Source organism: Hemicordylus capensis, chromosome 2, assembly GCF_027244095.1.
Source record: "Hemicordylus capensis ecotype Gifberg chromosome 2, rHemCap1.1.pri, whole genome shotgun sequence".
NCBI lineage: Eukaryota > Metazoa > Chordata > Lepidosauria > Squamata > Cordylidae > Hemicordylus > Hemicordylus capensis.
This window is the reverse complement of record NC_069658.1, coordinates 315,181,336-315,196,150: the sequence shown is the minus strand read 5'-3', so window position 1 is coordinate 315,196,150 and position 14,815 is coordinate 315,181,336. Positions and strand designations below refer to the sequence as shown.

The following is a 14,815-nucleotide window of genomic DNA, read 5'->3' as shown; positions in this document are numbered from 1 at the left end:
CCTGGCTGCGGAGGCGGCACCCGGCCCAGCAGCAAGCCCGGCGGCAGCACTCAGCCCAACAGCCTGGGCCCAGCCGCGGAGGCGGCCAGAGACTCGGGCAAAAGGTGGGGGAGGTAACCGCTGGCCCCAAAGAGCGCACAGATGCTCTGTGCGGGGTCGGCTAGTATATATATTTTTCTCAGATGATTATTATTGCATTTATAAACTTCTTTTCATAAAAGCAGCTCAGTGTGACACTTTGACTATTAAGATAGTTTCAGATAAAGTCAGATATTCTACTCATTATACAAGGCAAGTAGCCTAAGGGTTATGGCAAAAGGCGAGAATGAGTTCCACCACTTTCCATGGATCTGTACATTCTGTCATAGCCCTGTTCAGGTAGATTGTTCCTCCTATGTCCACAGGGGAGATTCAGCAGCTCCAAGACCATGTTTAATCACCCCTGCTAACTAAGCAAAGAGGTATCTTTCAAAGTGGTGATTCTCTTAAATTTAGCTGGGCGAGAGCAACTGGCCCTATCGAACCCCAGCACAGCATCGCTCCAGTGGCTGTTGCTGGTATCTGCCTTGTGTTTCCTTTTTAGCTTGTGAGCCCTTTGGGGACAGGGGACCATCTTCTTGATGTATTTATTTTTCTATGTAAACCTCTTTGAGAACTTTGGTTGACGAGCAGTATATAAATGCAGTAGTAGTAGTAATGCAAGGTGTCTGTAGAACTAGGGTAGAGAAATATTTAAAAGGCCGAATATAATTTTTTTAAATGTAGAAAGGATTACAGATGTAGTTGGTCTTAATGAAAGCGGCTTTTATAACCAAATCAATGTGACATCAAAAGTGGCAGGCTAACAATGGACAGTATGGCCAGTCATACATCACATGAGAGAGGCTGAAATGGTCTTGTGTCAATGGAATGAAGTGCGCTTTTGCTGGAACTGAGTAATAGCTTTGTCATAACTTAAAATTAGCCTATTGTAGGAGAAATGCGGGATTGCTACCTCTGTTCTGTGTGAAGATCAAAATGTCAATTTAGGATTCCTCCCACGCAACTTGCAGCTAACAGAGAAGTCTGTCAGCTGGATATAAAAACTGAGCCATAGCATTATAGCAGTCAGCAAATTTTGCAATACGTTTGTGATGTTACAAAGTGTCCTATTCTGGTTGTGTCACAAAAAGGTTGAAAGAAAACATCCTAAGAAAAGCAGATCCTACCAAACTCTCAACCGTTTAGCCTGGTCCGGGAAGTAGGTCATTCAAACAAAATTCAATTATCCTCTGTTTTCACCCTTATCTACATTCACTTGTCACCTGTGGTACTGTTTACTGTCATGCTTTGTGGCATTGAAGGGTGGAGCTAATGCTACAGCCCATCCTAAACCTTTAATGATCTTGCATCCAAGACTTGCATGATATATAAACAAACACAAACAAGTTTATATTGAGTAAAGGCCTAACATCCTTAGCTGGTAACAAGTCACACTGGTAGGGCACATTTTCTAGCAGGGTAAAATCAAAAGGAGAGTAAGAGAGATGAAAATACATGCCAGAAAACGATTCCTTGCACACCCCACTGCCACACATACACACTTTTAGCCAAAAAGGCTAGAAGATTCAAGGAAGAGGATTGTTTTCTGTTGTGCTAAGTCTGAATTGCAGAACTTCAAATGGGGTGCAGAAATTACATTTTGAAATAGTCCTCCCTATTTAAGAAAATCCCTGGTTAGAAATCTAAATGTCAGACAGGAGGATTCCAGCCTTATCTATGGGTGGGTTCTCACAGTTGCAGGAAGTGTGGTTAGATTCTGGTTACCCACATTGGCATGATAGTCTGAATCTGTGCCATATCAGGAATCTTGGTTTCCATCCTGGGACCAGAACCAACATCAGATCCAAAGTAGGTGGCTGCTCTTGGGACACTCCATGACGTGATCAGTTGATTGCATGAAACTACACCTTCCACTCATTCTGGATACTTGCATGTCACATGCCCTCACCTGCACATCCACCATAGACACCTGCATCTACAGCAGATACCACACATAGGTGCTTGAGCATTCCAGTTGTACTCCATGGCTCCAAAGCCCAAACACACACCACCCACTTAAATCGGTCCCATTATCCACACACCACCCCTTCAAGCTACAGCACACAAAAGAAAGATACTGGCAGGAAGAGCTGGCCACACATGCAACAGCAGCCAGGTCTACTGCCAGTGGAACCAGTGGCAGGAGATGCTGCTTGCCCACTTGGTGTTGTTGGTTTTTTTTGGTCGGGGGGGGGGTGATGTGTGTGATGGTGCAATGTGGGGAAATGGAGAAATAGGGATGGGGAGGATTGCACAAAAAGCTCCTGGACAAGGACCATCCTAAAGAGTTCTTTGGGTCTGAATGACAGCTCTTTGTTTCTGTTTCTCACCCCGGATGCCAAGGCTGAAGTCCCCTTCTGGAAATTATACTCCCTGGTAGAGCACTGGAGATGGCACAAATCAGATGGAGGACAATTGTGTTGCTGGGAGGGGAGAACATTTCTGAGCAGGCCTACACATCCCTGCCAACACAGCTTGAGAGCAATAGGTTCCTGAGAGACAGACCGTGCCCTTGCTTTCTGCCAACTACCTAACTCAAAGCGACTGGCTGTGTGGAGCATACCCTCCTTGCCCTGCCCTCCCTTCTCAAGGTATATAGCTGCCCCTCCTGGGTGCATGCAGTACCCTCACTGCAACATCGGGCACCATAGATGGTGCTGTCCCCGATACCAAGGGCCCATGGATTTGCCAAATCCAACCCCGGCACTCAGGTGGTGCTGTCTGATTGCACAGCCTGTTCCTCTGTCCAGTCCTGGACAGCCCCTTTCAGGGTACCTGTCTCTACCCTCCCTACCAGGGTGGCCCAAGTGATTGCCCAGTGGCAGGGGTTATTGTAGCCACTGTTCATTTTGGCATTTCAGTGATTTCACTACCTCCCTGGGTGGCCACAACAGCTCCAAGGCACTCTCAGGGATTGCTGAGTGCAGCTAAGCGTACTCAGAGCTGCTGCGGCAGTCCATTCTGGCATCAGGGCCAATGGGAGCGGGGCTGGCTCTGGCCTGCGGCCGTTCCCAGCTGAGGGCAGTGCACAGAGCAGCCAGAAAGCCAATCAAAGTGAAGCAGAACAGCTAAAGGGCCCAAGCAGCAATGGGGATTGTGTGCTCTACCATGATCATGTGCACAGGCCCTACGTGGCGCTGCACTTGCCAGGGTCAGCCTGTGTTCTTGTTGGGAAAAGTCATCTCATGTACCACGTATTTATGGATCCTTGACATTCAGTGTAGTGTGTTTTCTGAACTTTGAGACGATTAGAGAAAAGGAACTTAAGAACCTGACTAGCAAGGCAGGTTCTTTGTTACAGGGATTCTGTGGAAGCCAATATGCATCAGCACTACACATATAAAAATCCAATTGTGCGCAGGGACAGATGGGAGACAGCACATCTGGCCATGCCCAGCAACTGGGCTTCTTTGCTGGCATTCCAGAGGCAGCTGCTCTGTCTTTTGCATGAGCGCACATAAAAGAGCACTGAACAAATGCATGATAGGGCTGTGTTGTGCAATCATGTGAGAATGGCAACAAATGCTGTTGAAAACACAACAGCTGGACAGTCGGATGTTCTCTTAAGGAAAATCTACACAGTGTCACTTTTGAGAGCTCTGCCACTGACAAAAAGGATGTTTTCTGCTCCTTGAAGTATTGGGCCTCCACTTATAAGAACAGCCCTGCTGGATCAGGCCCAAGGCCCATCTAGTCCAGCATCCTGTTTCGCACAGTGGCCCACCAGATGCCACTGGAAGCCACAGGCAGGAGTTGAGGGCATGCCCTCTCTCCTGCTGTTACTCGCCTGCAGCTAGTACTCAATGGTACACTTAAATACCTCAGTAATCAGTTGGGGTTGTAATGGATAGATGCCTCTCTTGGAATGGGGCAAGACAAACTATCTCTCTTAGAAGACTGTTGTTCTTAGAAAAATGTATGAAATAAAACACTGTATGAAATAAAACACCATAAGCTCACATCTGAGAGATTTAAGAGCACTTTATTGTTCATTAAGGCTACTTTTAAGTACAAAAAAAAAGATGGCCTGCCAAACCTTTTTTAAAAATCTCCAGGTGAAACAAGGCCACAAAAGAATGATATATTACAGATTTACAAAGAATGGAGAGCATTGTTCAAGCTGAACTGTAGATACCATGGCTCTGTGATAAAACTTCAACTAACAGTGAGGTTAAGACCCTTCCTCCTCCTCCCACCCTAACCCCTTTGGCTTTCACTTTCACAAAGAATTATTTTCCCCATGGAGTATTTCCCCCCTAATGATTATAACATGGGACACACCACACTGAATTTATAATCCTAAACACACCTACTTTGAAGTTTGTTCCACTAAAATCAATACAATTTACTTCCAAGTATTGTATGGTTAGGACCAAGGTGCCAATCTTAACCTCCCCCACAAATCTGTTTACTTATCACAGATAAGTAAACTTGACTTTATAATATTGTGCTTAAAAGAAATGTCAAAGGAGTTACAGATCCCACAGAGTCCATCTACAGCCATTAGTACTTTCCTGTTAGACCGCTCAGTAGCCTGTAGCAATAACACACTAGTGGCTATTAATTGCTAATGCAGTGTTCTCATAGAATAACTGTGTTCCTGCACTTTTTACTGTATTACAGACACATCTACAACAAAAAAAGATCAACTTTTTTTCTCCAGACCAAAAAAAAAAAAAGAATGATTACAATAAAGGAAAGGGAAAAATTAAATAACTACATATCATTAACAAATTAATTGTTCCTCAAAAAATACCTACAAATTTCTCTGTACATTCTTTACGCACAGCGTAATGATGGTCTTAAAGTTACCTATATAAAAAAGTGTGTGTGTTTTTCTGCAATTTTCTTATAGGGAGTAGGGTGCTGGGTGCCAAAGCAGCTTGAGCACTGACTACCCAGTACGATGGTAGTGAGATGTGTGATGAGGGAGGAGCTTCTGTTATCTTTTTCCTGCTTTTAAAGTTAGGCAGCCACACTCAGCATGCAAAACAAACAAAACACAAAAAGGTAAATCTTCTGGTCTTTTCTACCTTGTGCCTTTTTTTCCTTTTCAGATTAAATAGCTTAACATTTTTATTCTAAAATGTCAAAGCCAATATGGACCCGATACTGTAACACAGTCCAGAATACATCACATGTAGTTCTGTCTTTTAACTACCCTCTCTCTCTCTCTCTTAATGGAGCCAGTCTTGTCAGGTAGCCCATCATAACCAGCCTGAGATGTAATTGTACTGGGGAATGGTGGAATGTGTAGGGTGGGGACAAGGAGTGGGCGATTTGCTGCGTTTAACAAAAAGCCAAGAAGCTCATGACTACTAACACAAGCCTGCTCTTTATGCCTGCCTCTATTAGCTAGTTAGTGGCTATTAATATAGCAATGAAATAAATGCAAGTAACACCGCTATAAACCTTTTTTTTTTTTTTTAAATGGAGGAATGTATGGTGCCTTGGCCTAGGTTTACAAACAGCCTCAGAAACTAAAGACTGCATTTCACAATCTGTTGTTCAGACAAAATATTTAAAAAGCATTTTCTGCAACTAATTGAAGTTAGCTTCTAAAATTTTAGACATCAGATTTTTATTAAGTAGATGATGCCGCAGATGTAAATTGCTTATTCGGTAACAAATGCAACTAGAGCATCCTGTATAGTATAAACTGCTTCATTTGAGGCCTCATCTGAGGCTGTCCATGGTTGCTGGCTGCTACTAAAGTGAATATCAAATACAAATATCAGAGTACAACTGTACCAGCAGTAAGTCTATCTATGACTGTTACTGAAGAAAAAAATAAAATAAAACTAGTTCTCAACAAAGGCTAATAAGTACTATGTTTCTTACTGTCTATACATTAATAGATACCAGCTATTTTTTCCATAAAACATGCATCTTTAAGCACTATTGAACCCTCTGGCCTCAGCTCTATTCTAACAAACTGCAGTGTTAAGAAAAATGTAAATGCCCATGATCAGTCAATTATGCAGTCCAGTTGCAAGCACTAAGCACCTGAATCTAAAGAAAGACCTATAACCTGTATGAGACTTCCCCTTCCTAAGCAATGCTGCTTTCTTGCTTTAAAGCGACATAGAAACATCATCTTTAGACTATTTTTTCCAAGCAGTTTGCTCTCCAAATATAAGCATCGTGCATGAAGTTGCTATGCAACTCTAGACCTCCTCCAATAGTGCAAATCATACATGACAGTTCTTTTCAAGTATATACATACAAAGTTACTTCACAAAGGGAGAAGAAAGCAATGGAAGCAAAACCCAGGCAAATTCTAGTCTCAAGAAGCTAATCAAAGCACACAGTATTTGGGTCAACCAACTGTACAGAATGGCTTTTTTTCTTTTTTGCCCATTAACTTGCTTCTGTGTTTTTTTTAGAAAAGGGGCAGCAGATTTGCATCAGAGGTTTCTTTGGTAACTGAGGCCGGGGCGGGGGGGAGTGCTACATCATAGAATTTGTTTTTAATCAAATAGTTCCTGCTATCTTTTATGGGGAAACTCGTATAAAAAGCAAGCAAGTACACAAAATGTGTGTTGAACACAAATCACCTCTCAGAGCCCTTCCTCCCAAACACTATTTTGTTTTGAGCCCTGTTCCAAGCTCAGTCAAACCATGCAAATTCACGTTGGATGAAGAAACTCTGGTCCTCTCTTCATGAGACTACAGAAGGTGAATGATTATGGTTGACCATATGGGAGGAAGGAGAAGATGACTGGCCCCTCCTGGAGGCAGATTCGGGACTGCTCGACACTCCATCCTTCGCAGCTTTAATCTGAAGCCATGTATCTCCAAGTGCTTTGGCAAAGTGGTCATCAACGGATCCTGTGATGGATACAGAGTTTGTCACTGGCTCTGGCTCCTTGTAATTCTTCCCAAGGCTTCTGCGGAAGTGCTCTTCTACCACTGGATCACAAGCATTGGTAGCTATGATGGAACAAAAACAGAGGCAACTGTAAGAAACGATGGCCACTTATGCTTATCCATATGACCTACAAATCATAGCTTTCCTCACAACTGTAAATCCCAAAGACTTCATTTTCTGGGGGTTCCCCCTATGAAGGCTGCAATAATCCTGCAGACACTGTATTAAAATATACTATTTCTAATTTAGCAGTTAACAATTGAATACTATAAACATCTTATTTAGAACACTCACTCTACTTTGAGGGGGAGAAGTCTACATAGCAAAAGTAATGAGAAGACGACTCCCCCTCCCAAAGGGGCTCACAATCTGAAAAGAAACCCTAACAACTGGAAGGGACACTATGCTGGATTGAATGGGGACAATGCATGTATCCTTTACAGAAGCGCAGAAAAGAATTTTCCAGAAGTAGCAGCAGATGGCACAGAAATAGGAGTCTAATTTGACATCTTAAGCCTAGAAGATTGGCCATTTCAAAAGGATGTTAATCCATCCTCAATCTCTGCCGGATCAGTTGGACTCGAGTCTCTGACAGTTTGCTATTATTTTTATTGCATAAAAATAATAATAATTAAACTTATTAAGGGTGTAATGAAGATTTAAGTTCTTCCCAAGAGGCAATAGCAAGAAAAAGCAAAATCTATGTTTGAAAGTAGATTCCATTTCTGTTCAAAGTTCTCAGCTACTTTCGAATTTTTCCACATACATTTGCCGAACTGTATTTTTGTAGAATTAGTATACATATACAATAAGATTATCACAGAAAGTAGGAAAGCTGGACACTTGAACATCATGTGGATTTTAAAGAATGGTTCCAAAATACACGTGTGCAGTATCACACACAAAAATCTGAGAACCTTTTAGAATGGATTCATAATACATAGCTCTTGCCTTAATAGGGTTGTTTTTTATTGTTCTTAAGGGGAGGGGAAAAAAGAGCAATGAAGGGCCAGTTCAGATGAACAGCAGCCTCTACATGTCATAATATCAGGGCTGCAATGCAAATGTGCCCACCCCAAAGTCACTCAAGGACATGCTTAAGCGATCTCAGCACGCCCTTTAAACAGAGTCTTGAAGCACACGTAAGGGTTGATTTGGATTGTCATCCTGCACACAATTAAAAGGACCCATCGGCACATTCTTGAGTGACATCAGGATGGGTGCACTTCCACTGAAGCCCCGACATGACCACATGTAGGGGCTGCTGAAGGCCACTGTTCATCTAAATCAGGCCAAAGGCATGTATGTTCGCTCTTCAGTACATATGTTGTATCTGGTTCTGCCTAATATAGATTCCATCACATGATCAAGGGGTTTAGAGCAGTGTTTTCTCTAATCTTTTTCATCTGTGTGTGGAATGAGTTTTGTTCTGGGTGGCAATATCAAGGCACTGTGTGCACACAGGTATTAAGAGTGGGACCTTCCTGATTCAACCTGAGCGGGATCTAAAATTAACTGAGTGGACATCAAAAAATTGTGAGTGTGCACACATTCACATGCCTTAGAGGGAACACTGGTGTAGAAGACTCCCCCCTACTCTATCTAGGACTTTATATTTGACACAATAATACATTCTTTTAATGATTTAACTGGCCCAACGTTGGAGTTGTGCTATGTACTACCACACTACATGTCCAGGATCCATATGCAAAAATTAAGAAATGCATCAGATTTAAGAAAATATGCCCAAAGCAAGACTGAAACAATGCTAGGTCTATGCTCTCCAATTACAAAGAGTAAGACACTTTTTTACTGGGAAATGCAGGATTTTTCTCCATCCAATGTTTGTTGAAAAATTCTGGCATGGATCAAGCTTTCCACTGCCAAAAACAGGGAGGAAGATCCCAATAAAAGTACTATTCCAGTACACAATTACACATTTAATTTGACCTTAGCATACCCCCTCCCCCAAAATCCCACTCTGCTATTTAATTCATTGCATATGCTAAGAGTTATTTGATGGCCATATAGAGCTTTCAAGCAGTAGAAAAGAAAATGTGGAAATGAAGCATTACTTACTGCTAGATGGTCTCCGGTAACTGGATGGCATGGCAGTGCCACATCCACTGTGCGCAATCGGACAATGAGAGAGATTGCAGTTACGATTGCTCGCAGAGGCACACGTGATTACGGATGGACGGTTCTGAGGGGCAGAAAAAAGTAAAGTGAATGGTAATTCATCTCATTCTAGAACACCAAACACACACACACAAATGTAGCTGCTAAAGAAGGTTGGCAACAAAACAAGAAAGCCAAACTCTCTGGGCAGATAAGCAGCTTTCTACTCAGTGCAAGAGGTGATATTAATGCCAAATATATCCACGATCCTCCAGTTCACATGCCTGATCCCTCTGCACCACAGTATGCCCCAAAGAGGGCTAGGGCTGCTCACACAGAGAAACACAACTCCTATTGTAGGAGATGGCCCAAGACAGACAAGCAGACTGAAGGACCCACTCACACAGTTCCTCCTCTTCTCCCCCACCCTTCCCTGAAAAGGTGTGAGACTTATGACAGCTGTTTACCCACTCCTGCTCTCTTCACCGCTGGGAGAGCTGAATGCCCAAAGCAGATTAACCTAGGCACAAGACAGAGCCACTGAGAAGCTGTACATTGAGAATTGTTCCTTGAGGCTATATTTTAAATATGCACTATAGAACTATAAGATTTAAACAAACAACAAAACAATAAAATCTGTTTTTAGAGACTTGTGTTTTGGGCGGCATACAAATGTATGTGTTTAATTAAAGAAAGAAAGAAAGAAAGAAAGAAAGAAAGAAAGAAAGAAAGAAAGAAAGAAAGAAAGGCGGACCACAAGATATAAGTGTGCTGCCATATACCAAGTCAAACCATGGGTCCGTCTAGCTCTGTATTGTCTACACAGACTGGCAGCAGCTTTTCCAAGAATGCAGGCCCTATCTTGGAGATGCCAGGGAGGAAACCAGAAACCTGCATGGAAACATGCAGGTGCTCTTCCCAGAGCGGCTCCATCCCCTAAGGGGAATATCTCACAGTGCTCACGCATGTAGTCTCCCATTCAAATGCACCCAGGGTGGACCCTGCTTAGCAAAGGGGACAATTCATGCTTGCTACCACAGGACCAGCATCCTGAGTGTGAGGTGGGCATGGCTGAGAGCATGACTGGCTCTAGGTCATGCAATGAGGATCTTTGCTGCGTGGGAGTTGGACCTGGGTCTCCACAGTCCTCGGCTGCACTCTCCCCGTCTCTCCTCCCCCTGTGCCATGACTACACTCCACAGACCCCTCATGTGTGAAAAAGTAGACCAGAGACCTCACAGTTTGCCCCCAACTGGCTGGTGCCAGAGTTGCTTCTGAGGGGCTACACCTGTATGCAAAATCTGCAAACTTTCTGCCTTTAAAAAAAAAAGGTCAGTGGAGGAGCACAGTAGTAGCAGCAAAAAGGCCCTGCTCCAAAATTCTGGCCTCTCCTGTGAACTCCTGAGCAAGGCAAACTCCATTTGCCGAGTGGCAGCCCTTCCCAGCTGCAAGGAGAAGGAAATCCTCCTGGTCTACTGTTCAGGGCTGCTGTGGCAGAAGGGTGGCTCCCCTCACCCTTTCCTCAAGTTTACAAATCACTGTGCAGCCCAACAAGACATTCTGCCATCCCACCCTACACAACACTTCATGCTCACTGCTGGAGGAATTTCTCATGCACTCGGCATTCTTCCTTTTTGCCCCCAAACCTGTCACTCCAACCACCTGGTTGAAAAAGGACAGCCGGGGGGTGGGGGTGGAGAGTAGGGATGTGCACGGTCCGGAGCAGTCCGGACCGGCACCGAAGGGGGGCCTTTCTTTAAGGGCGGGGAGGGCTTGCTTACCCCTCCCGCCTCTTTGCCCCCTCCAGCGCCCGTATTTAACAGACAAACGGGGCTCTGGAAACCAGCCGCCCCCGCCGCCGCCCCCCCCCCCGCCGCGAGCAGATTTACCCTTTAAAACTGCCAATACCCCTGCCGTCGCCCGCCAGCCCTCCCTCCCTCCCTCCCAGCTGCCCGCCCACCCACGGACTCACCCAATGCTGTAGAAAAAACGAGAGGAGCTACCGGACGGAGCTCCTCTCGTTACAAAGGCCTGCTGCATACTGAAGGCGCTTTGCGCGCGCGCGCATGCACGCACCGCAAAGCACGCCGATCGCCGGAGGCCCGGTCTACCCACCGGGAAAAGGCCGGGTAGACCGGGCCTCCGGCGATCGGTGTGCTTTGTGGTGCGCGCATGCGCGCGCGCGCAAAGCGCCTTCAGTATGCAGCAGGCCTTTGTAATGAGAGGAGCTCCGTCCGGTAGCTCCTCTCGTTTTTTCTACAGCATTGGGTGAGTCCTCGGGCGGGCGGGCAGCTGGGAGGGAGGGAGGGAGGGCTGGCGGGCGACGGCAGGGGTATTGGCAGTTTTAAAGGGTAAATATGCTCGCGGCGGGGGGGGGGCGGCTGGTTTCCAGTGCCCCGTTTGTCTGTTAAATACGGGCGCTGGAGGGGGCAAAGAGGCGGGAGGGGTAAGCAAGCCCTCCCGCCCTTAAAGCAATACCCCCCACCCGGACCCGGACCCGGACCAGCAAGAGCCGAACCGGTCCGGCAGTTCGGCCATTCTTTAGAATGGCCGCCGGACCGGTTCGGACTCACCCCTAGTGGAGAGAGTGAGCGGTGGGAGGGGTAGGCAGAGGGCCAAGGGCTCTTCACCGGCTCTGTCTGCTGCTTCACTTTAAGCATATAATGGCTCCAAGGTTGCAGAGGCCCTCCACATTTATTTAGTGCATTTTTATACCACTCCAACCCAAGCTCTCAGGGCGGTTCACAACAAACAAAACCAAAACATTGAAATCAATTAAATACTAAAAACAGTTTAAAACAAATCAATAAACAATCCAAAAGTTAAAAAGCTAAAAGGCCTGGGTAAAAAGATGAGTCCTTAGACACTTTTAAAAAGCCGCTAGAGATGGGGAGACTCTTATTCCCATGGGAAGCGCGTTCCAAAGTCTTGGGGCGACAACAGAGAAGGCCCGTCCCTGGGTGGCCACCAGACGACATGAAGGTAGCCACAGAAGACGAGCCTCCCCTGACGAACGCAGTGGACGATGGAGATCATGCAGAAGAAGACGCTCTCTTAAGTACTGTGGGCCTAAGCTGTTTAGGGCTTTATAGGTTATAACCAGCACTTTGTATTTTGCCCGGAAACTTATTGGCAGCCAGTGCAACTCCTGTAATATAGAAGTAATATGGTCTCTACGAGATGACCCAGAGACCAACCTGGCTGCCACATTTTGTACTAATTGCAGTTTCCGGACTACGTACAAAGGCAGCCCTACATAGAGCGCATTGCAGTAATCAAGTCTGGAGGTTACCAACAAGTGTACTACTGTTTTGAGATAATGAACCTCAAGAAACGGTTCTAGAGCTAGCGTATCAACTGAAGCTGATAGAAAGCGCTTCTGGCCACTGCCTCAACCTGGGGAACCAGGGAAAGGTGTGGATCCAGAAGCACTCCCAGACTGCATACCTGTTCCTTCTGAGGAAGTGTGACCCCATCTAGAACAGGGAGATCAATATCGCCACCCAAGTGATGACCCCGCACAATAAGTACCTCCGTCTTGTCTGGATTCAGTCTCAGTTTGTTATCCCTCATCCAGCCCATTACTGCTTTCTGTGCTGGAGTGCACAGTCATACAGGTTTCCTTTTGAAGGCAGGAGCAATATCAGCAAAATCCCTCCCCCATCCATCCACCACAGAGAGCTCTCCATAACTCTCCAGTCCTCCTTGCCATGATCCTAGCCATCAGCAGCAAGCTGGGCACTGACACTGAAGGAAAGGGGCAGCAGTGGAGACTGCAGAAGACCACCCCCTGCTACTGTCCGGCAACCAGGGACCCCTTTTTACAGCAGCAGAAAGTCCCACCCCCAACAGGTAAGTCATCAGTGTTTTCCCTGCTCACACTTAGAGTGGGTTTGATCTGAATATGGAAGCGCCCTATCCGTAAGTCCATGACTGAGAGCCTCTCGATCGCGGAAGCACCACCATCACAGTGTGCTTCCTTATTCAGACAAATCCTGCTCTAAGTGTGAGCAGAGGGGCCCTGATGACTTAAAGGTTGGGGGTGGGAACCAAGTACAGCGACACTTTTTCTGTAATGTTTGAATGGGGCTACAGACACACATGCTGACAATTCTCAGATCTGTCCCTGTCAAAATGTGGCATTTCGAAATGTCGAGAGTGAAACTGGCAGCAGCCAGATGCCAGGATCATTCCTTGCAGAATGGCTGCCAGCAGATGGTGGTGGGCAGAATAGTCACATGACCAGGGATGTGCCTGAATCATTTTGATGCCTAATTAGTGCGGTGCCAGAACTATTTGGGCGGCCACATCAGAAATTGGTTTTTTGCCCGGCGGGGGGGGGGGGGGCGGGGGGCAGTAGCTTTAATCATGAGGCATGCAGGTCCTCCACCACCCCACCGCTGCTCCTCCACCACCCCACCGCTGATGCGTGGTGGCCACGTGTGTGCTGCTGCCGCAGGCAACCTTTTGAGAAGGACAGTGCTGGAACCATGGCGGGGCAGAGGAGGAGAAGGTAAGGAGCTGCGCATCTCATTCTTAAAGCTACTGCTCTCCGCCGCTCCCCTCCCCCCCCCACCTCCTGTGGCTGCACAAAACAATTCGTGCACATTCCTACACATGACAAACTCCAACTACTTCTATTGCATAAATGCAGTACAAATTTACAATGGGGACTTTAAATAGCAGAAATACTTAATGCATTGTTTGATAAACAAAACCATGACGTTGAATATAAATATGAGTATCTGAAATTTTGAATATGTCCATCTGAGAAGAAAAAACAGCACATAGAATGGATTATCCAAAATGTTTCGGCCACGGGGGCCATTTCAGCTTTCGGAGGCAGCAGGGGTGTTCCTTTAAGGGCAGGGGGGAGTGCACTTACCCCTCCCGCCGCATTTCCCCCACCAGCGCTCCGTTGGATCAAAGCCCCTCGGGGCGGCATCATACCTCCCTGCCGCCCCATTGCCCTCATCGGCCAGAAGTAGCCGGAAGTACCAGGTGCATGTGCACACACATGTACAGCAGATGGCCGCACGCACACGACGGTTGCGCACACGTGCCCGGTACTTCCTGCCGATGAGGGCAACGGGGTAGCAGGGAGGTATGCTGCCGCCTCAAGAGGCTTTGATACAACAGTACACTGGCGGTGGAAATGCAACAGGAGGAGTAAGTACACGTTCCCCTGCCCTTAAGGGAACACCCCTGCCACCTCCGGAATGGTTCCGGGCACATCCCTAGAGCCTATTATAGATCACATTTCAATGGGAAAAGTTTAAAGTGGCATTTTTGGACCAATATGTCCAAAATTTGGACAGGTGACAGCAGTTGCCACATAGTTAATATACACCAAATATCAAGGAAATTGGACAAACTGTGTTGGTATTATGGCAGCTAGAACTTTCTTGGCATTATGGCAGCTAGAACTTGACAAATGTCAGTCAAACTAACATGGGAAAGACATGGTCCTTTGGCCTCACTTTAACTAAAGTGGCATTATTGTGCCACTATAACAGAAGAGGTCAAACACCTCACACAAAGGAACAGAAACAGCACCTAAGAACATTTATTCAACATCAATGGGAGTTAATCATTAATTAGTATCACCATTAATTACTTTTCAAAGTACTTCAAATATTATGTAATTTACTTGTTCTCACAACAAGACTTGAAGTACATCATCATTTTCCCCATTACAGATGGAAAACTGAGCCAGAAAGCGAAAGAGTACACTATCTAAAGCTG

General features: G+C 45.8%; 1 protein-coding gene across 9 annotated transcripts in view; it reads right to left on the bottom strand.

The window, feature by feature from the left end:
* Nucleotides 1-4,044: 4,044 nt before the first annotated feature.
* VGLL4 (vestigial like family member 4) overlaps nt 4,045-14,815 on the bottom strand; it is a 160,887-nt gene continuing 150,116 nt past the window's right edge. For all 9 annotated transcript variants that reach the window (XM_053299031.1, XM_053299029.1, XM_053299030.1 and 6 more), the window contains 2 exons: nt 9,032-9,155; nt 4,045-7,014 (listed from right to left, as the gene is read on the bottom strand). In XM_053299031.1, the coding sequence (XP_053155006.1) occupies nt 6,743-7,014; nt 9,032-9,155 (396 nt within the window). In that variant the 3' untranslated portion in view covers nt 4,045-6,742. The remainder of the gene's footprint in view (nt 7,015-9,031; nt 9,156-14,815) is intronic.